The 27,019-nt window shown below is 45.7% G+C and overlaps 1 protein-coding gene across 17 annotated transcripts in view; it reads right to left on the bottom strand.

Moving 5' to 3' along the window:
* The window catches only part of SVIL (supervillin), a 232,382-nt gene that overhangs the window by 117,608 nt on the left and 87,755 nt on the right, over window positions 1-27,019 (bottom strand). For 2 of the 17 annotated variants that reach the window (XM_048219473.2, XM_048219466.2), the window contains exon 1: window positions 23,731-23,929. The exons of 13 other annotated variants lie outside the window; for them this stretch is intronic. In XM_048219473.2, the coding sequence (XP_048075430.2) occupies window positions 23,731-23,746 (16 nt within the window). In that variant the 5' untranslated portion in view covers window positions 23,747-23,929. Of the gene's footprint in view, window positions 1-21,247; window positions 22,833-23,730; window positions 23,930-27,019 lie in introns of those variants that run through there. 2 more of the 17 variants (XM_044378532.3, XM_057304680.1) reach the window with 2 other exon arrangements.

Here is a 27,019-nt window from a genome sequence, read left to right on the forward strand (position 1 = left end):
AAAAAAAAAAAAGTTCTCAATCAGTCCTTGTGACTCGCTCCTCGATAATAAAGATAGGACTCTGCTCACCCTCCCCCTGGCATTTCCATCTTAAGCAAGGTTGTCCGACAGGTTTTCAGGACAAGAGACGTATTCATGGACCTGGTCACACTGAGCCAGCAGGTGCCCATCAGTTTGAAGGTATGTGCATTTCGTGAACATCCAGTTAGCAGAACCAGACACACCGCACTGTCCCCTGAAATCAGACCTGTGCCAAAGGCACAGGCAGAATGGTGGGTTTTTATCCCATCCTTGCCTGCTCAGAAAAGGAAAGCGCCCTCTTTAATAGGAACAGTCTATCTTTCTTGGCTATTAGACCATATAAGCTATTGGACTGGGTGGCAGAAAGTGACTGTGAAGTTATTAAAGACTAAATCTTCATTTGCTACCTATTTATATAGTACTTTGTTTTTAAGCACATTGTCAGGCTATTTTTATGGATATAATTTTAACCCGGACACATGCTTACCCTGTGTTAAGCTTAAAATATGCTGATACAGCTTGAACTCCCTCCTGCAACACTGATTCAAAATAGTCACAGCTCTCCAGGTCTGAGTATTAGCTCAAGAATCAACTTTCTTTTAAAAAGAATTTAAAACTCCCATCCTTAAATGCATTATGTCGTCCCCTTGTGGCAAAAAGGAGTTGATGCATTTTCCAAAGTCAATTTTGCAAACCCCCCTCTTAAATGGCAAGCCCGAAGTCATCTGAGATATACGCGAGCTGAAATGTTAGCAAATGATTCCATTCATTTACTCCACAAATACGTACCAAGTGTCCCTGTTCTGGGGCTGCGGAAAGAGAATCAGCCAGGATACAAGAGAAAATTCCATTCTGGTCATCAAGGGCCAAGTATAATGTAATGTCCCACATGCCCAGTGGACTGTTAATGTGTGTGAAATGTATGTGACAGGAGTTAAGTATCAGATACTCTGGAAGCAAGACTGATTTTGTATTGCTGGTCTCGCTCCTCAAAGCCCCGTCTGTCCCTGTCCCCTCCCTTTCCCCTTCCCTTCCCTCCAGGCAGACCCTGAGTTGGCCGCCCATGCCCTCAGCAAGCATCCGCTAAATAAAGTGACGCATGAAATCCAAACTAACGAGGCTTTATTATCAGCTACATAAAAGGGCTTTGGCTGTTTTCAACTGTCTCTATTATCAACTAAAATACTGATACTGCGAGGCAGTCTCATAAAAAAGAAACAGGTCTCTCTTTATCCATATAAACCGATGCAACGACGCACCACGATACTATAGTCTTCAGTGTTATAAACATTACAGTGCTGTGAACATTTCATTCAGAAGCTCACACCCGACGAAGCCATGATCATAAATTCCAAAGCTATAGAACACTATTGTTTTACACTCCGCTCCCCATCTGTTTTTAAGCTGGCAGCGGGGCGACCACTATCGTTCCTGCGTGAGTCCTTACGGGACGTCAGGTGCTAGACACACGGGGCAGCAACGTCACGCCAGCTGGGTGCACGGGCTTCGGCGGAGGGAGGCTCCGTGCCCAGAAGGGCTCTGACCCACCCCACGTGGAGAAGTCCAGGTGCTGGGGTGGTTGCTGTCTGCTCTGGGCTCAGAGGGAGGAAGGGCAGTGGCTTGAACATTTTACAAGACAAAGGACAACAGAGTCGCTCGAAGCACAAACACTCACAAAAACTGAATACAGGTAGGTTCTCATTTCTGTTTAAAAATTCCACCTCACCTGCCCAGGTGCTGTTCAGTCTCTTGCTGCTGCGATTTTTCCACCTAACGGCGAGCTCTCCATGATGGAGATTTAAATGTCAAGGGGTCCACAGCCACAGGTCTCCGTTAGTTATGGAGGAAAGGGGAGGTGGCATTTTACAAGACGTACTGTGTGACCTCAATGAACAAGGCACAGAAACAACCACTGTTAAAATACGCAAAGGGAGCTTCATTAGGGGAAATGTTAAATCGGAAAAGAAAGCCTCGATGTTCAAGCAAAACCTGTGTGACTAGTACGCTGTAAGTATAAACAAAACTCAAATAATTCCCCCACATTTCTATTCACTTGTGTTCCAGCTCATTTTTTAGGTCCAGAGAAAGGGTGGTGGCAATATGTTTAATTGCAAGTCAGTGTCCCAATTTAAAGAAAACAATCTCCCGAGTTCTAAATTACTGATCTGTTACACTAAAGCCTTAAACAAAAGCCGGACTTGCGCTATTCAAACTCACAACAAGAGTTATCAGCTATGGTGCCCCAGGCTAATCTCTGACTTCTGCTCAAGGCTTGATAGCGGCCCTGTTAATATTTGCATAGTTAGAGGGCAGCTGTGAGAGAAGAGGGGGGTCTATAATTTTACACTGAAACTGTACTACCATGTTTTATACAAATGTTTTATACAAATTTCACACTATTTTAATAGTGCAAACAAGACACAAATTGTCCCACAGTCCTTTGCAGGCTCCAACAGGAGCCGACCCCGTTGGAAGTCAACTGGTAAGTGCTCGAGGCTTGCCCTGAAACCTTTACATGAAGAATAGAAGAAGCTTCTTACAAGAATATAAGCTGCTGTCCCTGAAAATCCCAACGAAACTGGTGGGGTGGGGGGGCATTTCTCATTCTCCACCTGTCGTCGAGGAAGATTCTAGGCCAAGGGACCCACTTAGCTTTACCATCAGACTCAGGTCCTCAGAAACCAAGCTGTTTTCACTAAACTCTGACCAGGCTGGTTATCAAAATCCAAATATGCCAAATACCTGCTACCCCTGCCTTGCCTGCCTCCTTTATCACAGACAGGAATTCACGGTGCTTGGGCAATTCACCTCAGCCCGCACCCTCTATGGAAAAGAATATTATGACAGAAGTTCCCAAATTAGCAGTATATTTTATAATTACAGAAATAGAATTTCTGTAATTATAAATACCCATAATATAGAATATTTTGAACAATGTGTCAAATTTTATTAAGAATGTTTAACACTACATACAGATTAAGCCACGGTCAATATACAAATCCAATAATTTTTTTTAAAAGGCAGTATTTTTTTGTTTTGTTTCTTAGATTTAATTTATTTCGGAGCAGTGGGGAGGGGCAGATGGAGAGGGAGGAGCAGACGTCCACCCAGCAGCGGGGAGCCCGACATGGGGCTCGATCCCAGGATCCTGAGATCATGACATGAGCTGAAGGCAGACACCTAACTGACTGAGCCACCCAAGCGTCCTTGGTTTGTTGTTGTTTTTTAAGATTTTATTTTTCATTTATTTGAGAGAGAGAGCGCTAGAGAGAGCACAAGCAGGGGGAGAGAAGAAAGAGAGGGACAAGCAGACACTCCACTGAGCAGGGAGCCTGAGGCAGGCAGGGCTCGATCCCAGAACCCCCAGATTATGACCTGAACTGAAGGCTCACGCTTAACCACTGACCCCCCCAGGTGCCCCAAGACAGCATGTTGTTAAAGGTACAGACTCCAAATCCTATCCTTGGAGATTCAATAAGCCCTTTTATTCTATTCGCCCAGTTCTAAAGAGTTTGATTGTCTGACTCCCCAGCCCCCGACAAGACAAGACAAGACGCAGAGAAGCTTCCGGAAGGTTAAGAACGTTAAGAGGACGGCAGACAGGCATGCGCACCCTCGGGGAGCACTGAAAGGAGGTTCACCTGGAGAGCAGGTGGAGTGGCCGTGTTCCCAGCAAGCCTGCTCAAGCCGACATGCGGGGCCTCGCAGGGCACAGCGTGGAGGGGGCGCCTGGATTCCAGCCCCACGTATACTGAGGGCAAAGTGCCCTGACAGCAATGACACTTACAAAGGATGGGGACAGGAACAGAAGCGTCACAGCTATTTAGCTGAGTGGCAAAGAAAAGTCATTTCATTCATCCTACGAATCAGTTTCCTGATGGGGAAAGACCAGCTAATTAGGTAAACACAGAACAAAACACCCTTTGGCGGGCAGATCTTAACTCAGTTTGCAAGACATAAATACATATTACGGGGAAAAGGTCTACAGCTCCTCCTTGTGCTTGATTTCTACCGGTTTCTACTGCACGGGCTGGCTCCACACCTCCTGTCACACACGCCTTCTTCAACTGCCTCACTGTCGCACGTGATCATGCTTCACCTGCCATGTCCCCCGCCACAGACCCAGGGCACCTGGCCACCGGTCATGGCGCACAGAGAAGTGACCCACTTCAAGAAGCTGTCCTCACCCCCCTGGGGTTCGTGGCCCCTGGGGAAGAGCAGCGTCCTTCTAGCCTCTGGGCTCCTCACTCCCCAGGCCTGGCTCTGAGACCATTCCAGCAGCTTTCCTGCAGTCGCCTGCCTGTCTCTGCGCACGTCTGAGAATGCAGGCTGCGCCACGTGCCCCTTCCCCGGGTGCAGTGAGAGCTCAGCTCAGCTCTGCCAGGGGGACCCTGCTGCTGTTGTCCACCTGTCATTTGTCTTTTAAAACTTCCTTTCCCTCTGGACCCAGAGCTCAAGGTGAGAACGTTCCAGCGAGCCACCGCCAATGGGGTCGTTGAGGGGTTTGGGAAATGGTGCCATAATTAGTGAGGCACGGGGTCCAGCCCGCGGGCATCCAGCCAGCGGGGTCACCCATCCTCTGCTGCACTCTCCCCTCTCCTGCCTTCTTACCGGGGAAACCAAGTTCTGGCCCGGTGCCAAGTACAGGCAGAAGTTCTCCTAGGCAAGCATGGATCAGAGCTAGCTCTCTCCATGTCCACAGTCTTTCATGCTATGTCTACCATGTCTACATGCTTTCAATAGCTCATTTGATCTTCACGTCACCAAAACTGATATTGTAAAAATGTTTTATAATGTACAAAGCAATTTAGGCAATGTGGCATCACGTGATCCTGCTGGCATGAAGGGGACTATCCCCGTCCCCATCTGTGAGATGGGGAAACTGACCTCCAGAGAGGCTAAAGCAGCTTAACCCGTGGGTCCTGTACAAGGGTATGAGACTGAGGAAGGGCTGTCTGTCCCCTAAAGCTACACGAAGCCCTGGATTCCTGCTTGAGGTTTAAAAGGCAAAGGTGATCAACCCGCATCACAAATTCAAGTACTTAGCCATGGTTGCTCCCAATTCTGGTTCCCTTTCCCTCCCTCCCTCTCCTCTACCAGCTCCCTCCCTCCCTCCCTCTCTCTCTCCACCAGCCCCCTCCCTCCCTCTCTCTCTCTCACTCTCCACCAGCCCCTTCCCTCCCTCTCTGCTCTCTCCAGCTTCAGGGGAGACTTGCAGATATTATGAAAAGGATTATCCCATATGTTCTAAAACTCAGCGGCAGCTAAGTCTGGGGTGAGCAGGGACCAGGAGATGTGTATCTTGAGCTATTGGGAGAAGTGCCTCCATTTCTTCTTATGAATCATGTAAAAAGCCCATTAGGGTCTATTCAAAACTGCTGTTTTTAAGTCTTGGCGATCTGGCTATGCAGACACTGGACTCTGGCTAAGCAAAGGGTGAGCAAGAAAATTTTCAAACAAGACTCTCCCTGCATTCTTCTGGTGACAGATTTGGACCAGGAGCTAACGCACACCCCAGCCAGAGCTGAAGGGAAACAATGCTATCTACAGCTGCCTCGGGGCATCTTTCTGAGCAAGAAATAGCCTCTCCCCACTCCCTCCCAGTGGCGGCTCCAATTTTTTTTTTTTAATTGATGCAAGGGTGTGGATAATCTTTGTAAGCCAATATATCATTTGGTTTAGCTTTAGAAATATTTGATCATGCTGATTTGGCAAAGAAAAAAAAAGCGCTCTCTAGCAGGAATGGTTCATCTCTGCAGTAACTAGTCTGAGCAAGTCAGGAACTAGTTTGAGACGCTGACAGACGGTGAGTCTCCAGCTGACCAGTAGGGGCACTGACACTGGGGCCCACACTGGACGCCTGAGCCTGACCTTGGCCTTCGGGCAAACTCACAGGCTAACAGCTGCTTCTTCCTGTTGCCTAGAAAATGTGGTACAAGCTCTGAATCGCAAGACACTTTCTTTCTTTTATTTTTTTCTCCATTTTGCCCAGTCTTTCTTGTATGTTCTAGAGTTTTTTGTAGTCTTCCGGGAGGAAGCACAAAAGCCAAAATCAATTCCCAGACGATCACATTGACCAGATGGGGGCTCCTCACAAGATGCAAACCAAAGCCCACAGGGCAAATGTAATTTATAGCAAACATGAAAGATGCCCGTGAAGTGAGACATATATTATCTAGGGTACCGGTCCTGGAGCCCTCTTCTGTGTCGTCTGCTATTCTGAATGCCCGTCCTTCTGAACAAAGTGGAGGTAGACATAAAGTGTCATTTACATGTAGAATGGAGAAAATATGCTACAAGTTGAAAAAAAAAAAAAGATGGTCTAGTATTTAGCACTTCGGGCAAGATGAGACTGTTACAAAAATCACTGAAAAATTTAACTGAATTCTGGTCATTAGTTATGTATAACACAGACTAGGAATCAGGAAGAGGAGACCAAATTCATTTGGGACCTCACGGTAGAATTAGTTACCTTTAGGGTTGGAAAGGGCTCTGGAAATCCTGTGGTTTAACAGTTTTCCACTGTAGCAGAGTGTCAGCCTCTCCGGAGGAGCCTAAAACCCTCCCCGAACCCCAGCCACTCCAGACTGAAGGCACCAGAATCCATCTCAAGGTGGGACCCAGGCTCCGGGATCTTGTGAGGGATTCCCCAGGAGAGAGGATTTAGGGGGCGGCCCGGGGTGAGATCCACAGCTCACTGTGTGTCCCCATCTGAGGAAGGAACACACGCAGGTGGGCTAAGGGGGAGGCAGCAGCAAAGGTAAGACTGTAAGAACTCTGCGAAGACAGACAGTTTGACTTCTTCTTTGCCGATCTGGATACCTTTTATCCCTTTTTGTTGTCTGATTGCTGTTGCAAGGACTTCTAGTACTATGTTGAATAATAGTGGCGAGAGTGGCATCCTTGTTGTGTTCCTGATCTTAAGGGAAAGGATTCCAGCTTTTCCCCATTGAGAATGATATTTGCTGTAGGCTTTTCATAGATGGTTTTTATGAGATTGACGAATGTACCCTCTATCCCTACACTCTGAAGGGTTTTAATCAGGAAATGATGCTGTATTGTGTCAAATGCTTTTTCTGCATCAATTGAGAGGATCATATGATTTTTGGTTTTTTCCTTCTGGATAAAATCTATGACACTGATAGATTTGCGAATGTTGAACCACCCTTGCATCCCAGGGATGAATCCCACTTGGTCATGATGGATAATCCTTTTAATGTACTGTTGGATTCTATTCGCCAGGATCTTGTTGAGGATTTTGGCGTCCATATTCATTAGGGAAATCGGTCTGTAATTCTCCTTTTTGATGGGGTCTTTGCCTGGTTTGGGGATCAAGGTAATATTGGCGTCATAGAATGAGTTTGGTAGCTTTCCTTCTGTTTCTGTTTTTTGAAATAGCTTTAGGAGAATAGGTATTATTTCTTCTTTGAATGTTTGGTAGAATTCTCCAGGAAAACCGTCCAGTCCTGGAGTTTTGTTTTTTGGAAGGTTTTTTATCACTGTTTCAATCTCATGATACTCTATATGGAAAACCCAAAAGAATCCACTCCCAAACTATTAGAAGTTATAGAGCAATTCAGTAATGTGGCAGGATACAAAATCAATGCTCAGAAATCAGCTGCATTTCTATACACGAATAATGAGACTGAAGAAAGAGAAATTAGGGAATCCATCCCATTTACAATAGCACCAAAAACCATATGTTACCTTGGAATTAACTTAACCAGAGACGTAAAGGATCTATATTCTAGAAACTATAAATCGCTCTTGAAAGACATTGAAGAAGACACAAAAAGATGGAAAAATATTCCATGCTCATGGATCAGAAGAATTAACATAGTTAAAATGTCCATGCTACCCAGAGCAATCTACACTTTGAATGCCATCCCGATCAAAATGCCAATGACATTTTTCAAAGAACTGGAACAAACAGCCCTTAAATTTGTGTGGAACCAGAAAAGGCCCCGAATCTCCAAGGAACTGTTGAAAAGGAAAAACAAAGCTGGGGGCATCACAATGCCGGATTTCGAGCTGTACTACAAAGCTGTGATCACAAAGACAGCATGGTACTGGCACAAAAACAGACACATAGACCAATGGAACAGAATAGAGAACCCAGAAATGGACCCTCAGCTCTTTGGGCAACTAATCTTTGATAAAGCAGGAAAAAACATCCAGTGGAAAAAAGACAGTCTCTTCAATAAATGGTGCTGGGAAAATTGGACAGCTACATGCAAAAGAATGAAACTTGACCACTCTCTCACACCATACACAAAGATAAACTCTAAATGGATGAAAGACCTCAATGTGAGACAGGAATCCATCAAAATCATAGAGGAGAACATAGGCAGCAACCTCTACGACATCGGCCACAGCAACCTTTTTCATGACACATCTCCAAAGGCAAGAGAAACAAAGATAAAATGAACTTGTGGGACTTCATCAAGATAAAAAGCTTCTGCACAGCCAAGGAAACAGTCAAAAAAACTAAGAGGCAGCCCACGGAATGGGAGAATATATTTGCAAATGATGCTACAGATAAAAGACTGGTATCCAAGATCTACAAAGAACTTCTCAAACTCAATACACAAGAAACAAATAAACAAATCATAAAATGGGCAGAAGATATGAACAGACACTTTTCCAATGGTGAATACAAATGGCTAACAGACACATGAAAAAATGTTCAAAATCATTAGCCATCAGGGAAATTCAAATCAAAACCACACTAAGATACCACCTTACGCCAGTTAGAATGGCAAAAATTGACAAGGCAAGAAACAATTGCTGGAGAGGATGTGGAGAAAGGGGATCCCTCCTACACTGTTGGTGGGAATGCAAGGTGGTACAGCCACTCTGGAAAACAGTGTGGAGGTCCCTTAAAAAGTTAAAAATTGAGCTACCCTATGATCCAGCCATTGCACTACTGGGTATTTACCCCAAAGATACAGATGTAGTGAAGAGAAGGGCCATATGCACCCCAATGTTCATAGCAGCATTGTCCACAATAGCTAAATCGTGGGAGGAGCCGAGATGCCCTTCAACAGATGACTGGATTAAGAAGTTGTGGTCCACATATACAATGGAATATTACTCAGCTATCAAAAAGAACAATTTCTCAACATTTGCTGCAACATGGATGGCACTGGAGGAGATAATGCTAAGTGAAATAACTCAAGCAGAGAAAGACAATTATCATATGGTTTCTCTCATCTATGGAACATAAGAACTAGGATGATCGGTAGGGGAAGAAAGGGATAAAGAAAGGGGGGTAATCAGAAGGGGGAAGGAAGCATGAGAGACTATGGACTCTGAGAAACAAACTGAGGGCTTCAGAGGGGAGGGGGTGGGGGAATGGGATAGGCTGGTGATGGGTAGTAAGGAGGGCACGTATTGCATGGTGCACTGGGTGTTATACGCAACTAATGAATCATGGAACTTTACATCAAAAACTAGGGATGTACTGTATGGTGACTAACATGATATAATAAAAAAACACTAAAAAAAAAAAAGAAAAGTCAGGTAAGAGTAAAAAAAAAAAAAAAGACTGTAAGAACTCAACCATCTCTTTTTTAGACACCAGCACCATTTACATAGTAAAGTTTGTCGCAAGGCAGGGTATTTAAGCAAGCATTATTAGAGAAAATGGGATTCAAACGTGACCAGTCCCAGAACTGGGGGCAAAAAGGATTCCACTCAAACTCAAGGAGTGGAATGATGATAAAAATTCAGCCACACAAGTTCCCAGTGAACCAGGAAAAAGGAGGAGACGAGGCAACAAAAGGCATGGTCACCAAAATCCCTCTGTCGCTCTGCAGAGTGCCCTCCCAGGGCTCCCTGCTAGGGGATCCCTTTTGTAAGAGATGGTAGTCAGAAGGACTGCCGGACCCAAGTTACATTGACATGATTATGATTATAACCAACACTCAGATGGCGAGCAGTGCACTTCGAGAAATCAGATAGAACCACAGGACCCAGGCACTCCCCTGGAGCGTTCTTTGTTCAAAACCCTCTTTCCTGGCTCCATGGCTCTCTGTCATTAATCTACAGGATTCATGTGCTAACTTGAAAGCTTTATATTTTGTTGTGGTTTTCATCCTCTGTATCTCAGAAACATGTTACTGCAATTGTGCAAGTTTGTCATCCAAGGAAAACAGCTAACAAGAGCAGCATAAATAAGTTCCCAGAGAAAAGACATTAAAAATTTCCCCCCCTAGAGTTTTATTTGTTCACTTTGTTTTCCAAAATACCACATGCCATGTTTTACTCTAAAACCAGTGCAGACATCAGGTTTATGGAAGCCCAGAGCAAAAGGATGAGGAAGATAGAAACGAGCTCTTTTTCACCTGTGACAAAGATGCTTCTTCACTGCTATCAGGGAGCGCTGCATTCTAATGTATGTCTCTAAAAGAGGAAATGTGTTTAGGCTGGCAGGCTATACCCCTTCTCCCCAGCACCAAGCCACTTCGGGCCCCAATTTCGGGAGGGGTTAAGTCTGAGGTACAATTGACAATTAAATCATGCAGGTCTTGCCCCAGGCCCAGTTCAGGATTGAACCCGTGGCTTTCAGCTCTGATACCATCACAGGCAACTAAGGACAGGAAGAGACTGTGCTTAACGCAAACAGCTGCTCGGAGGTCAGTGGCTGGGGCTCTTCAAGAGAGGAGTTCAAACCCCAGCACTAGTGTTTCCCAGCTCTGTGGCTCTGAGGCCAATGACGCCCCGCTTAAGATGGAGGTTAGGTGGTTGTAAGGATCGAGGACACTCCCGTCTATAATAAAGGTCTCTGCTCCAGCAGGCGCTTTTTTTTTTTTTTTTTAAAGATCTTATTTATTTGAGAGAGTGAGAGTGATAAAGAGAGCACAAGCAGGGGGAGCAGTAGAGGGAGAGGGAGAAGCAGGCTTCCCGCTGAGCAGGGAGCCCAATGCAGGGCTGGATCCCAGGACCCCGAGATCATGACCTGAGCCGAACGCAGACGCTTAAGCGACTGAGCCACCCAGGTGCCCCGTCACGCAGGCTTCTGTAGCCAACCACTCCTTGGCTCATCATCTGAAGCTCTCCACCACACACACTTGGCTCCCCCTTTCCCTTTCCATCCGTTCTTCTGTCCGGCACCCCTTCCCAGCACACGTATACACAGATCCCTTCCCAACTCATCACCTGTCCGTTCTGTGCTCTCGGATCATTATCGTTTTACTCTCCTGATTGTGTCTCTTTTTACCAGTTTCCTGCCTGCCAGGATCACCGTACATTCCACTTCGTCCACATCAGTGAGCACTCGGTATCTTCGTGAGAAATTTGGTAGTGTTCTTTCAAAAAGTGGGGCCCTGCCTTCGGCTCAGGGCGTGATCCCGGCGTTATGGGATCGAGCCCCACATCAGGCTCCTCTGCTATGAGCCTGCTTCTTCCTCTCCCACTCCCCCTGCTTGTGTTCCCTCTCTCGCTGGCTGTCTCTATCTCTGTCAAATAAATAAATAAAATCTTTAAAAAAAAAAAAAGTGGGGCCCTGGATTATCAGGTTATATTCCGATCTTTTTGCTTTGAACAAAGTATAGAGCTATCAGCCATCCCAAACACGTATCCATGCCAACGCAGGTTTGATTATTTTGCAGTAATTCACAGGCAAGGAGAATGTGGTGGGATGTTTCATGAAGTGCCCCCTGCCCTGGTCCAACTTCCAGAGCCACTGGCTCACCTGTTCCCCCACTTCCTCTCGCTGCCCCAAGCAGGCAGCTTCCTGGCTCCACAAGCCAGAAAGACTACACTCTTGCACGAAGGGGCTGGCACAGGTTAAGGGCTCACCACCAGAATGATTTTTGGAAGAAAGGACACACAAACGTCTCCATTCAGTATACAAGATAAGTGTGTGTTGGGTCCTACCTTCTAAACAAACACTTGTACATTGTGTGAACGTGTGAACTGCAGCTTTCGTGGCTTTGCAATATAATGTTTAAAGTTGAAAACTGTCAAGTCCGAAAGACAACTATATCTAATGTTAAAAAGAGGGGAGAAATTTAAAAAAAAAAAAAAACTCTTTAAATCATTACATTAACATTAAGATGATGACCTAAAGACTTGACCACTGGATGCTTGGAGTTCTTTCTTTCCCCTCCACAGATGTGACTTTTTTTTTTTTTTTTTTGGAGTTACATGAATGCAAGTGCAGAACGGGTCATAGTTGTTGCCGTGAAAAGCACTCAGTCCTAGGTGAAGGAGCCCACAAACCCTGTCCTTCTGTCCTTCTCACTCATCCTCTTACCCAATACACACAGTGGAAATGCAAAGAATCCTTCTTTCTTCCTTATAAAGAACCTAAGTGGGGAGGAGAGAAGTTAACACTTTTGTTTCCTGAAAGATGAAACATAGCAACTTCTGTCTTTCACAGAAAGAGTTCTATGGCACGTGGTGTGAAGTCAACAGGTCCAAATGTGCAGCTTTTTAAAGAAAAAATGAGGGGCGCCTGGGTGGCTCAGTCGGTTGGGCATCCGACTCTTGGTTTCCGCTCAGGTCAAGATCTCAGGGTCATGGGACAAACCCCACACAGGCTCCACGCTGAGTGTGGAGCTTGCTTAAGATTCTCTCCCTCTCTCTTCCCCACGTGCCCCCCACCCCCCGCTACTTGCATGCTTTCTCTAAAAATAATAATAATAAAATAAAAATTAGAAAAAAGAAAAAAAGGGGGCGCCTGGGTGGCACAGTCGTTAAGTGTCTGCCTTCGGCTCAGGGCGTGATCCCAGCGTTCTGGGATCGAGCCCCACATCAGGCTCTTCCGCTGGGAGCCTGCTTCTTCCTCTCCCACTCCCCCTGCTTGTGTTCCCTCTCTCGCTGGCTGTCTCTGTCAAATAAATAAATAAAATCTTTAAAAAAAAAAAAAAGACAACCAGCAAGCAAATGCTTGAAGTCCCAAATACAAGTAAAGCAGCTCTGGCTCCAGACTAAAAACTCCCCCGAGAACCAGCATATAATTTATGGTCAGACAGTTCATCTCATTTCTTCACCTGTAGTGTTGAAACATACCTGGTATTCACATTTAATAGAGCAGCTGGCTCGATCAGGAGGAAGGTGGTGGAATGACAGCGGAATGGCCAAAGGGAGCCTTCCCCCTCACAACACTTGCTTACTTAATCCGAGTACCCACCTAGGGCTGGTCAGACCACATTCTGAACAAAACGTATATTGAAAAGCACATTTAATGGGCACCTGGGGCATATGTTTTCAAATGACCTAACTGTTATTTTTGGATTTTTACTCAATTCATATAAAATTATACTGCTAATAGATGTAATCCATAAAGCCAGAACTTGATCTGCAAGGTGACTCATGCACTGAGCCCACAGCACAGTCTTTGAAGACCCAGCTTACTTTTGTAATTTCTTGATTCATGTGAATCCTACGAAGTAAGAGAAGGTTCACAGGGAACCATTCCAGCCCTCTCCCTTGTTTCCTTGTTGCCAGCGATTAATTTCTTGTCTGTCCTTCTGGAGTTTCTTTATGCAAGAAAACCCAGACGAATGTCTCTCTTCCCTTTTCCACCCCAATCCGGAGTACCTTGAGTGCTGTTCTTTGGAGATCGGTCCCTACAGGTGCACAGACAGCACTTTCCCACATCGTCCTCACCTGTCACAGCTGCACAGCATTCCATAAGCAACCACCCAGTCCCCTGTGGATGGGCATCAAAGTTTCTAGCCTGCTGTTTGACACAAAGCTACGGCGTAGAGCCTGCGATGGAAATGTAAGTCTCTCTGAAGGTGTTCTGGCTGCTACTGCCAAATTGCTCCTCAGAGACACGGTGCCATTTTCGTTCCCATCAGCAATGGCTCTTCATTCCCCAGCTCGCAATGGACTTCTAGATTTTCACTATTCTGAGGCTTCGTGCTCACAGCACATTCTTATTTCCCTTACTATGAAGGCAAGAGTACTTTTTCACGTTTTAGACCTATTTAAGTGTCTTTTCTCTTTTTGTGTCTGCTGTCAGTTTAGATGCTTTGCCAATTTCCCTGCAGTTTCGTTTTGTTTCCGTAGGATTCCTAGGAGTTTACATATTAATATATTCACCACGTATCATGTGATACGAGTCACAGGTAGCTTCCCTAGTTTTTCCTTTCTCTTCGGTGGTGTTTTTCCCCCAATGGGAAAGTGATGGTGTTTTTTAAATACGGTTAGTTTTCATCAATGTTTTATTTCATGGCTTTTGCATGGTAAATCAGTAGGAAAAGTCTGCCAAACCCATAGTTCTGAAGAAATTTTTCCGATTTCATTCTGGTACTCAATTTTTTTTTAATGTCAACCTACACAAAGTAGAGAGAATGCAACAATGAACTCCCCCATGCCCCCCCACCAGATTTAATTATCAAGGTTTTGCCATACTTGCTGCTTCTACTCCTTCTCTCTCCTGCAACATTATTTTAAAGCAAACCCAAGATATCAAGTCATTTTACCCCTGTATACTTCAATATGCATTTAAAAACACTGTAGACCTCTTCTTTCATGGCTATCATGCTATTATCATATATAACAAAATAAGCGATTTGATATCATCTAATAACGTGATCGACATTCAATTTTCTCCAATGGCCTCCATCATGTCTTTATGCAGTTGGCTTGTTCAAATCAGGATGTATTTGTGGTTTAATTTTTTTTAAACGTGTAGCTAAATATTTGATCTACTAAAAATTTATCCTCACATATGATACGACTTACTTATCTTTCCACTTGGTTATACAGTTGCCTGAACATTTAGCAGTCTAGTTTCCCCATTGATTTTAAATCACTTTTTCCCATTTATTGTATTTATTTCCATATATATTTGGGACTATTTCTAGATTTCTAATCTCTTCCACTGTTCTGTTTATTCACACGCCAGGACCAGCTTTTTATTACTAAGGTAGCTCTTATTTCTCCATTTGAACTTTAGAATCTACTTATCTATTTTTTTTTTTAACAGTGGGTATTTTATTGGAAATGTGTCAAGCTGACTGAGGAAGAATTGATACATTCATGATCTTGAATTTTCCTATTCTAGAACATGGGGTACGCCTTCTACTTTTTCTCAAATTCTTTTTGAATTCTTTAGGAATGTTTAACAGGTTTCTACACATAGATTTCCCATATTTCATGTTAAGTTATTCCTCGGTATTTTATCCATTTATTGCTTTAGTAAACGTGGTTTTTCTTTCCCTTAATCTCTGAGCAGGCTGTTTAGAGGGTCAGCTTTTCACGGTGTCACGTTCTTGCTCTCTGCCTCAAGAGACGCTCAGAGACCCGGGTTCTCCTGCACCCTGCCCCAGGCCACATTCCGGACGCAGAGCTGGGAGCCAGCCGAATCAGGCCACAGCCATCCTGTCGTCCTTCCTGTCCCATTCATGCACCAGGCTCAAGGAGCTGGGGATCTCGAATGAGCGGAAGATACCACAGAGCACACTATGGGAGCTGTGGGATTCCTGACCTTTTGTCAAGCTTTTACACAACGAATAATTTGTGATTAACTGCAAGACAGGTTTGGATTTCTAAGGAAGGTCATAAAAGGCCCTCGCTGATCGCAGGCTACCCGCAGCCTCGCAGCCAAGCAGGACTGGTTCTCTACTGGGAGAGAGACCTGGAGATCGCCGAGCTGAGGACTGGCATCACCTCTGCAGCAAAGCCCTCTCTCGCTGGGGACACCGTGCTGTGCCCGCTTTCCTGCTGACCCTGCCTGACTTCAGGAGGACGAACCAGTGAGGACAAAGCAAACTCAGCGCTGTGAAGCTGGAGTGAGCCTCCCCCACTTCTCATTTCCTTCCTGCGGCTCCCACCGTGTCTCCTCCATGCTGACACATGTCTCCATCCAATCCACCCCACGGGTGATTCTGCCCACGCCACTCTGGCCCCTTCCCTTCTCTTCACACTGTAGTCAGTGGGCTTTGAGATGCATACAATCCCAGTCTCCTAACTACCTCAGTGTCTCCTGCTCCGTGCCATCCTTCACGCGGCCCAAACTCCCATGGTTTCCGGTGGCCAAGGAACACACACCACTCATCTTGTCATTCAAGGCTCTCCTTGCCTGAACAACGTCCACTCATTCTACCTCTGTCTGCCCTTCCCTCCTGCCCGCCAACCACCCTCCTTCCACATCTCCATACCCCATCCATCTTTTACACCTGTGAAGTCTCCCCGGACTCCCTCTTCCTCCTCAACTCCGATACTTTAGGACACACGCCACCCAACTGTGAATGTTCGAGCCTCTGGGCTGCCTGGGGCTCTGCAGTCCCCAACGCACTGCTTGCTTGGACCGATTTCCAAGTTGCATTTGCGCACAGAGGGATCAACTGTTTTATTTCCGTCAAGCACATCGGATCTACTCTGCTCTTTCAGTATGTGCCCTCTTGCTTTCTTTTTGCCTTCATGGAGGATAGTAACGCTCCTACAACACTCACAACACGCCCGCGAGGAGGGCTGCCCTTACTCCCTCACTTCTGCGTCCACACTGCTGGCAGCCTCTACAATTCAGGTTTCCTCAGGCCTCACCTAAATCCCTCTTCGTGTAATTCCTCGTTTACTTTTGTTTGGGGGCAAGAGAGCTTGTTCGCTACCTTGAGGACATTGCTCCTTCAAATTTTTAATGTCTCGAAGCACTCAGAAGCATGGTGCACTGGGTGTTATACGCAACTAATGAATCATGGAACTTTACATCAAAAACCAGGGATGTACTGTATGGTGACTAACATAATATAATAAAAAAAATTATTATAAAAAAAAAGAAGCCCCTCTTTTTAAAAGCTGTAGCTGTTTCAGATGTAAAGGGCCGACCGCGGTGCGGGCACAGCTCTGGGTCGTCTCACACAGGGACGGCGGCAGGGAGAACCGTGGGTAAGTGCAAGTGGTTACTCATCCCCAGCTGCTCCTGAGCCAGGACAGGATGTGATAAGTGTCTCTTTTTAGCTCTGGCAGGCGTGTCCCTATGACATATGATGGTTCAAATGCCACCCCTCGTTTAAGATAAAAATTACTTGACATTTTACAACATCCGGGGATATTCTGGAGGGGGATGGGGAACAAACCAACGCCAAAGGTAGAGAAGTTCTTGAATTCAAGAGGCACCCAGATGGTCGGGTTGACTACTGTTAGATGAGGCTACAAAGCGGACAGGTCCCCAGCTCTGCAGGAGCCTGCAGGTGAGGGGCAGAAGGACCTCGAAGGAAAGCAACGGCTTGGAGAACGTCTGGTCTCAACCAGGCAGAGCTCAGAGTGAATCCTTCAAGGTGACTAGAGCCAGCTGGTTCCTTGGGACCCCAACACTTGGGATAGCCTCGATGTTCAGGGTTATATATAAATATTATAAGAAAAAGGGGCCATGCCAGCAACAAGGGGGAGAATCTGTCATTCCAGACATTAAGCTGCAGGAGATACCTAAAGCCAGAGTGCGAGGGGTGAGCTGTGGAATGGTGTGAAACCTGTTAGCAAAATGTTGCCTCATTTTTTATAAAAATTTCTCTCTGCCCAAGCGGATGGCCCAGATGCTGGTGGGACTCACCTCCCCAGCTATCTCAGAAAATATCGATTCTCAGCCCTATTCCCATTACCAGTAAGAAGAGAATGTGTTCGGACTCGGGTGTGCCAGCCGGCTGCTGAGGTCGTCCAAGCAAAGTCCTGGGAATCTGGAGAAACCCGGGCAGTTACAACTGACCACAGGTTCCTAATGGCCAATGGAAATTTAATCCCCTCATTCTAGTTATTCTCAGGGAAAACTTCTTAGAGTGTTCTGCTGTCCTTTACCCGTCTTCTAGCTTCTTGTGTGTTGGAAATGACATCAGGTCATAGAATGACTAAGCATTCTTTATATCCACACATGATGGCAGTGATGGGATTGGAAGTGAACCCCACTGTGGGCTGGGCTGAATTATAGTTGAATCATTTACAAACTGATACTTGATTCCTCACTGTGAGAACTCAGGGTTTGGGAGCAGTGCTGTCTTCCCCTAAGTGCTCTGCCCATGAATACAGCAGTTGAACAAATAATTTATATGTCAAAGAAATAGCTCTGGGATGCCTGGGTGGCTCGGTCGGTTAAGCATCTGCCTTCGGCTCAGGTCATGATCCCAGGGTCCTGGGATTGAGCCCTGTACCAGGCTCCCTGTTCTGTGGGGAGTCTGCTTCTGCCTCTGCCCCTCCCCTCTGTTCATGCTCTCTCTCTGGCTCTCTCTCTCTCAAATAAATAAATAAAATCTTTAAAAAAAAAAAAAAGAAACAGCTTTGATCTGGTAAAAATAAGACAATGTCATGAGTTCTCTTGTTCTTAAATATGATTTTTCTAAGAGATGTTACCGAGTTTAAAAAGCACAAAAACGTAGCAAAGGAAAATTCAATTTTCAAAATATCCTTAGATCCTCCTAAGTACGCTTTTCCTAGTCACATATGTCCTGACTGTACAGCTGATTAGAACAATGCCCACAAAGCCCCCCTGCAGGTGGGTCCATTCACATGCCAGATGGATGGGTAGGCACTGGCCCAAGATGTTACAGAGGGAGGGACAGGAAGCCCATGCCAGGGACACCCACCACGCTGTGCACCAGAATCACCTGGGGGAGGATTACAGTCCCTACCTTCTAAGTCCGAGCGCACAGGCTGGGATGGGGCCCAAAATTGTATTTTTCAAGAGCTTTATCAAGCAATTCTAGTAACCATTCAATCTTCAAAAACAATCACCTTGATGAATTATGATCTGTTTCAAACTGATGATGATAGGACTCTAGTTGAATATCTTATTTAATCCAGAATTTCCTCTAGACGAATAAGTATGCAGATATTCACCTACAATTTGACATTTGAACCAAAAGAATATTCTCTTCTTTTATGTACTTTTTTTTAAAAGCCCACCTAAGGGTACTCGAAGTCCACATTATCCTCTTACATACAAGTTTCAAAAACCTACCTGACTCCACAAAAGGAGGAAAGTTTTCCTCTCCCCTTGTGGGATATGTATTTATGTATTTATGACAAGGGCTTTCTCCGTGTGAACCAGCTATAGAAGAATGCTGGTTAAATCTGATGTCCTGAGCTCCGCATCCTCAGGAAATTGGCTTTGGGATGATTGCTCAGGCATCAGAAGTAGCCACTATCATTACTGAGATCATATTTAAAAAGTTTTTAAATTAAATGATATGAAATCATTTCCCTAGATTTCAAAGAAATCCCTGGCTCAAATCATCTACTTTTAACATCAAAGTTACAAAAAGCAATTGTAATTAAATTTTAGTAAAAAAAAAGAAAAAAAAAAGTCCTTACAGCTTAAGGCTAAAATTGAAATCTATAAATCATCTTAGCCCCAATGAGGGTTAATAATAATAAACTCTGAATCAACACTGCCCCCAGCAAATGCTGCTTTTGATGTTTTATGCTTTACATATATCGGCTCATTTAATAAGCTTCAAAACAACTCTATGTGCCCTTAGAGTACCATTATCATGCCCATTTTACAGATAAAGAAATTGAGACAGACGTTGAGCTCCCTACCCGTGCTAATACGAGTAGTAACTAACAGTGTTAGAATTTGAACCCAGAGTCCAGCTCCAGGGGCCCCCGAGAAAGCAGCAGTCAGACACCAGGTTTGAGCTTTCAAACAAGTGAAACACATTAGCAAATCTTTTAAGGCAAAAGACAACATCTCTTTTAAGAAACAGCAATTTTTAACTGCTATTATTAAAATGATCATATCATAATGATCTTCTCTCATTTGCTTTAGATTTAATTAAAACAATTTTCTAGACATTTGCTACCTTGTTTTTTAAACCTTTTAGAAACATCCTAATTCTCTCAGTTATTTAAAAAAAAAAAAACCACTGTATTCTTTAGCATAGTTTCCCCATCGATACACAAAGCCAATTCAACACAGAACTGGATTAATGACAGATTTTATTTCAATTCTATTGGCAGTACCTTCTGTGTTTAATTACTCATTTCGTTAAAAGCTAAAAACTGGTTGCTCCTCACTTGTCACCTGCAGTATAAAAATGGAACTGCTTAAAACAAAACATTTAATTACTTTCCTTCCGGAGAAGGCTTGAATGAATCAGAAGTGTTACAAAGCAAATTTTCACTAAGGAGCCTGGCAGATGAGAACATCAAACAGGCTTTCAGCTCTTGATGCTTTTGGCTGATTCCTCTGTGTGTGTGTGTGTGTGTGTGTGTGTGTGTGTGTACGCATGCCTGGATGCACGTGCATCTTTTCGCGTGTGTTTGTGTGTTAGTTCCATTCATTAATTTCTTCACTGCACAACTACTGAACACTTGCTATGTACCAATTACTGGGGCAGTGACGGTTAGAAGTCCTAAATATCAGACGTACTAACATAAATATCAGTACAAAAATACTTTCTAAATCCTGTTTAGGGATGTCTGGGTGGCTCAGTCGGTTAAGCGTTTGCTTCGGCTCAGGTCATGATCCCAGGGTCCTGGGATCGAGCCCCACATGGGGCTCCCTGCTCAGCGGGGAGCCTGCCTCTCCCTCTCCCTCTGCCTGCCGCTCCCCCTGCTTGTGCTCCCTTTCGCTGTCAAATAAATAAATAAAATCTTTTAAAAAAGGAAGAAGAAACGAGTAAGGGAGATAAGAAAAAAAATGTGTAAAAATAATGAATATTAAAAAAAATGAATCCTGTTTAGGTATGCTTAAAAATATCTGCCACTTTGAAATATCCAATTTTTAGAATAATTAAGAGTTCACCATACTTCAGAAACACCCTGACTTCCTCACCTTCATTTCCACAACTCTGAACTGAAGTTGATGCTTTTCCTACACAATTTGCAAGAACTCACGTAATACTCCCCCTAGATAATACGCTTTAAAGAAGACCAAGTTTAGTGTTTACATTCTTATCATATAACTGGGTGGCTTATGAAACCATTACTATTTGAGGAAATTATACGTCTAGTTTTAGGATAAAAACATGGAAACCTGTTCCGTAACACTAGAGCTCAGGTAATGAGGATACAGACGTGCAAGCTGTTCCCAAATCAAACAAACTCCCCAATAAAATGACACGGAAGACAGAACCCAGATGAATAAAACCTCACACAGAAAACTTGTTAATTTGACACCGGGACTTACTATACTGCATCCATATTTTCTAGGTAAAGTGTATGGCCTGTCGTGTGTTTGTCTTCGCAACAACAGGTTTCATTTTCAATTTCTAATAATACATTAATACTTTTGCCCAATCCTGACATGACAGAGTAGAGAATGTAGTCAGAGTACCTTCCAGCCAAGCTGTTCTTCCTGGGCTCAGGTCCACACAGAGGCCAGCGCTGGGTAGTTCTAGAATGTTCTCTGGTATGCCCAAGTTTTCTGCAGGCAGGGCCGTGTGTGTGTGTGTGTGTGTGTTCTTCATGCTATTATCTGGCTATTTAAATCTAAGTGAACTAGAAAACCAGCAATGTCACATGAAGAAATTCTGTTCACTCAACTAAAAAACTCCAGAAAGCATATGAAAGGAAACCACGTATGGAGAGGGTCCTCGGAAGGATCCTCCCAGCTGATCACGCCAGGCTTCTGTGTACCCTCCGAGGTACACAGTCTACTTCTAGCCAGTGGCTCCATATCTCAAAGAAGGATCCAACTTTTCTCAAGCTCGTTTGTGTGTGGCTCTCCTTGAACAAGGGGGTAAGAGTTAGGAGACAGACGCCTCCTTGAATATTCCACAGTCTGGCGGAGAGGTTGAGGTTTTCAAGTCCCAGAACACGGCCAACGTCATGGGCCATAAGGAAGTGTCCTAGGAACCGCTGATCGTGTGACCCCGTGACTGTGGACGCGGTACAGTGGGTAAGACCGCTTCGGAGCGTCTCAGGCAAGCGGAAGGGAGAGGCGCGTCCTCATGGCGGCTGGTGATTCCAGTCCCCTTCAGGGTGCGAGAATGTTAAATAAATCTGATTTTACACAAAGCTCTAGAATGAGCCAAAACCCCAACAGCTGTACACGGTTCATTTTAAGAACCACGACCTCAACACATGAGTCTTAGGGAGGGGAAGATTTATGGTAGAGTTTGTCAAGTTCAAGTTTTACTTCATCTCCCCGATGCTGTGGAAAAGAAAACACGGTGGTTGTTGTTTTTTCTGAGGACAACAGGCTGTTTGCAGCGCCTCAACAAAACAAAACAAGGCCCTGCTGTAGAGAAGAGACATGGCCTCTGGGGCCTTGGACAGAATGTTTCTGGATTAGTGGCTGCACAAAGCAGAAGTCAAAGCCTGGTCAGACCCAAGCCTTCCCGGGCTCGGCTTCTCACACAGACCCCCAGGGCCTGGCACAGTCAGGAGCCTCTCAACCACTGACAGAACCCCAAGGCCTTCGTTCTCCTCGGGGGGGCTGTCCAGAGGCAGCGGGCCCGGCAGACGCGGGAGAACCGCCGGGGGTTTTCACAGCCCATGGGTCTCCACCTCAATCCCTCTACTGCCCCGTTTGCCAGCGACATGGGGTGCAGAGCACAGGTGCAGAGCACAGGTGCGGCCCCCCAGCACCGCAAGCCTCCATGAGCACAGGGCCGCCCCAGACACAGGTGGCTTAGCCATCACCGAAGCAGCCCACAGGGACGACCACCCAACCCCGCGACGGAAGGAAACAGAAGGGCCACGGCCTCCAGGATCTAAATAGAACCTCGAAGAGGAACGATCCTCTCGGAATCCCTCAGGGGACCCAAGAAGACATGAAGCCCAAAAGCATGCTTCTTGCGGTCATCCAGTGTTTAAGTTCTTGCCTACACTTCATTTGCTCAAGAATATATATTTCAGGAGATTTGCCGTAGCAGAGAAGAAACGTTTTCACGTGGACGGTGAGTCACAGTCAAAGCCTGTGTGAGAAAAACAAGGGATTCTGTATAATTTGTCGGGCTGTCAGACTTCAAGGGCTCTACTGCCAAAATGATTTTGGTCAGTGAAAACGAAAACTAACCAGACGTATGACAAATGTTTACAATCAGGGTCAAGAGTGTTTACTCGTCAGCAGTTAGCTTTTTAAAACACCAGAGCTTTGACCAAAGATGAACTGCGAACGCAGACGAAGCCAGGGTATTTAATGCTCCTGGGAAGAGTCGAGAAGTCCCAGCCACCGCTGACAAAGTCCACCGGCTAATCCGTAGGCCGAGCTCGCCGTGAGTGCAGCCGAGTGGGCTCATCTCCTCGCGGGACAAGATCTATTTTTAAGGCCAGCACACACACACATACACTATGATATGGTTTCCCTTAGAAAGTCAGACCTGCCAAATAATTACCACATCTCTAAGTTTACATCTGAGTTAACGAACACCAAAGCAGACGCGGAGGAGACCTGATTTTCATTTTGGCTCTGCTAAAATTAAACTACAATTTCCAGGGTTCACTTTCTCCTCATTACTAGTGGCAAACTACGTATTGAAAAATGTAGTCGGAAAAAATGTAAGTAGATATTTTTTTGGTTGTCATTCATACACATCCACGCGTCGATGTGTAAGATACACACGAGCATAGACAACGTGAAGGAAAGATAACCAATTTGCTTTAACAAGAAACAGTCTCCTTCCACAAAATAGAAGGATGCCTAAAAATCAGATTCCACGTTGCAGAATACATAATTTTTTAAAAGATCATTTATAGTATCAATCACACGACAAAAGGTATCAGAACTGTGTAAAGGGAGACTTTGTGTCTCTATAAATATGTCACACACACAGAATTTTAAAAATTGCACACTTTAAAGCCAGCAAAACTTACAGGTATCCATGGCCATGTTGCTTATGTCTTGACTTAGCTGAAGATAAGAGAAACAGCAAGAGAAAAGAAAATAGAAGAAAAATAGAAAGTAGAAAGAGGAAAAGAGGAAAGGAAGAGACGAGGGAGAGAAAGAAGAGGAGGGGAAGAAAAGAAAGGAAAAGAAAGGAAGGGGAAAGGGGAGAAAGGGGGAGCAGGACAGAGGAGGAAGCAGAGGCGGCTGGCTCGTCTTATATTACCCCTAAATACGCCCCCACCCCTCTGACAAACCAAAAAAGGCCAAGTGGTAATGAGGAGCGTCAACTCTGCCGGTTATTTTAAAAACGTCTATTCAGCTCAACAGCTGAGCTGAATTGTTTTTGATATATGGTCACCTAATCTAATTAACCACATGTATTCACGCACACTGGAGGCAAGGGTTACTCGGGGCAAAGGGGAACTGTCCCTGCCTCTTCATTCTGGGTATCCAATAATGGATCACTACAGGGGGTGCCTGGGTGGCTTAGTCCTTCAGCGTCTGATCCCGGCGTTCTGGGATCGAGCCCCGCATCGGGCTCCTCTGCTGGGAGCCTGCTTCTTCCTCTCCCACTCCCCCTGCTTGTGTTCCCTCTCTCGCCGGCTGTCTCTCTGTCAAATAAATAAATAAAATCTTTAAAAAAAAAATAATGGATCACTACATTCTTTCCAGATAGAAAGTAAGTTTTCGGTGAGTCTTGTTGCACGTGTAGAGTGAAACATCTCTCTAGGCTATTAAGATTTTAGACGAGAGCAGTGGAGTGGACAATAATCTGACCTGCTTGTGTCATTCTATGCATGAGGACACCAACTTTTCTCTAAGCTTACGCAGCCCAGCCAGTCGCTGCGGGAGCTGAAAGGGGCCCCGAGGAGCCCAGGGGGAGGCAGTAAGCTCTGGAGGCTGGAAGGCTCAGAGGTCGGCGAGGAGTGGCATTCCACCCTCGGGAATGGGGGTGCAAAAGCAGAGGGTGAAGGTCCATGGCACCCGGGAACGGCGGCGGGGGGGGGTGCCACTGCAGTCTGAGCCCGGGGTGCAGAAGGAAGCCTGTTTCAGGAGCAATTCACGGGGCCTCCAAAGGACCCCCACCCCCCAACCACCGGGCCCGTGGGCTCACAGAAGGGGTGAGAGCCCGAATCCCGGATGTCAGCTGGCCCCTTCTCAACCCTAACACATCCTACGGCCCTTCGTTTCCTTCAGTGCCCAAGACTTCCTGTTCTCCTCTGCTTATGGACTCATTTTAATAATAAAGATTCTGAGGAAAAGCCACACACACACACACACACACACACACACACAAGCCCCAGAGACTGGAGAGCACAAGCGGCCAGAGACAGTGTGGGTCGACACCTCGTCGTTTAGACGGGAGGTGAAGTGACTTGTGCAGGTTGGCAGGGCTCCCTCTGTGCTCCCATCACACCACACGGTGTTCTCCACTCGCCGAGGCTCACCAGCCATGGACACTTGGGGGCAATGTGCAGTATCCTTAGTCACCCCCGTAAGTACTCAAAACTAACCAGGATGAAGGAATGAGAGCTCTGTATGCTTGTGAAGTAGAGGCTGTCACATGAGCCAGCGTCACAGGGACAATCTCCTCGTCACACATATCACGACCCTGGTTCCCAAACGAAAGCTTCCATTTGCACCCCTAAGTATAAAATAACTAAATGCAAAAACAAGCAAAAAATCAGGTAAGCTAATTTCTCACAAAACCGCATCACTTTACATCAAGACACAAAATGGGGGAAAAAACAATGAACCAGGAGAGACTATGGAAACAAACTGAGGGCTTCAGAGGGGAGGGGGAGGGGGGATGGGTTAGCCCGGTGATGGGTATTCAGGAGGGCACGTAAGGCATGGAGCACTGGGTGTTATACGCCAACAATGACTCATGGAACACTGCATCAAAAACTAATGAGGTACTGTGTGGTCACTAACATATCATAATTAAAAAACAAACAAACAAACAATAAAGCAGCTAAAGGACGCCGTGCTGGCAGCCTATCAGGCTACAGCCCAGCCCCCCACCATCCCAAACCACTCTGCAGGATTCACAGCACTTCATCCACGCTGACCCCGGACCGTCAAGCAGGCGCTGGCCACGATCTCAGACTGAAGGCTCCAACTCATGTGACCAGCGATGGTGAGGCTATAAAGCCCAGATTTTTGGATACACAATTAAAATGTAGAAATGAACATTCACGGCGTTCAGGGCCACAAAGAACCTACAGAACGGAGCGCTGCGTGTGCACACGCTTGCACTGGGGTATTTGTGGATTGCTGAGAGGACTGGGGAATTCACAGGGCAGTTTCCTTGGATTTGGTAAGTTTTCGATTTCTTTTGAAAAGCACAGGAGTTGCCCTTTTCCCTCTGCAACCCGAGCATCAGCTCCCCACGTGGCTGTGTCAACAGGTGAGACACCGCAGCTCCCCAGCTCCCATCAGCAGGTGCACAAAGCGCAGACCTACCTCCTCGGCACCTGCGCCGTCCACCACAGACGACTGATGCAGTTTAAACTAATCAGAAGCAACTGAAAAGTTCAATTCGTCAGTTGCGCTTGCCCTGTTTTCACGTGCTAACAGCCACCTGTAGCGGTGGCTGCCTCACAGAACAGCACCAACCTGACAGCATGTCCATCCACATGGGAAGTTCTACTGGGCAGCGACGACCCAGACCCGCCAGCTGCCCTGATCCGGTTTCAGCAGGTGGATGCCGAAACATCCTACACTCCAGGGGTGTGCCCCCACATGGGGTCGCTGAGACCTCCAGGCACTCCCTAGATCCTCGCTTCTATACAAATAATTAGATCGCGACTGTGGTTTCTCATGGGAGCCACAGCCCCTTTAGTAAAAAATGGAAAACAATGGCTCTTCACCTCCATTAAATGAGCTTTCAAAAAAAGGAACGTTTTTCATACAGTTTTTGGGAGATATTGTAGCCTTCCAAAGCCTGTTCATGGACCTGTTTAAAACCTATACTCAGCGCACCTGGGTGGCTCAGTCGGTTAAGCATCTGACTTCCACTCAGGTCATGATCTCAGGGTCCTGGGATCGAGCCCCACGTCTGGCTCCTCGCTCAGCAGGGAAGTCTGCTTGTCCCCCCCACTCGTGCCACTTATGCCGCCCCAAATAAATAAATAAAATCTTAAAAAAAAAACAAAAACGCTGAACAAGAGCACCTTTCACAGCGGGCGCCTAGACACAACTTCCCTGCAATAACAATTTTGGCTTCACGCTGCCCTAAGTTATCTACCCGTTAGTCTTTTTTGTTTTTTTTAA

This window comes from Ursus arctos, unplaced genomic scaffold (genome assembly GCF_023065955.2).
Source record: "Ursus arctos isolate Adak ecotype North America unplaced genomic scaffold, UrsArc2.0 scaffold_30, whole genome shotgun sequence".
NCBI lineage: Eukaryota > Metazoa > Chordata > Mammalia > Carnivora > Ursidae > Ursus > Ursus arctos.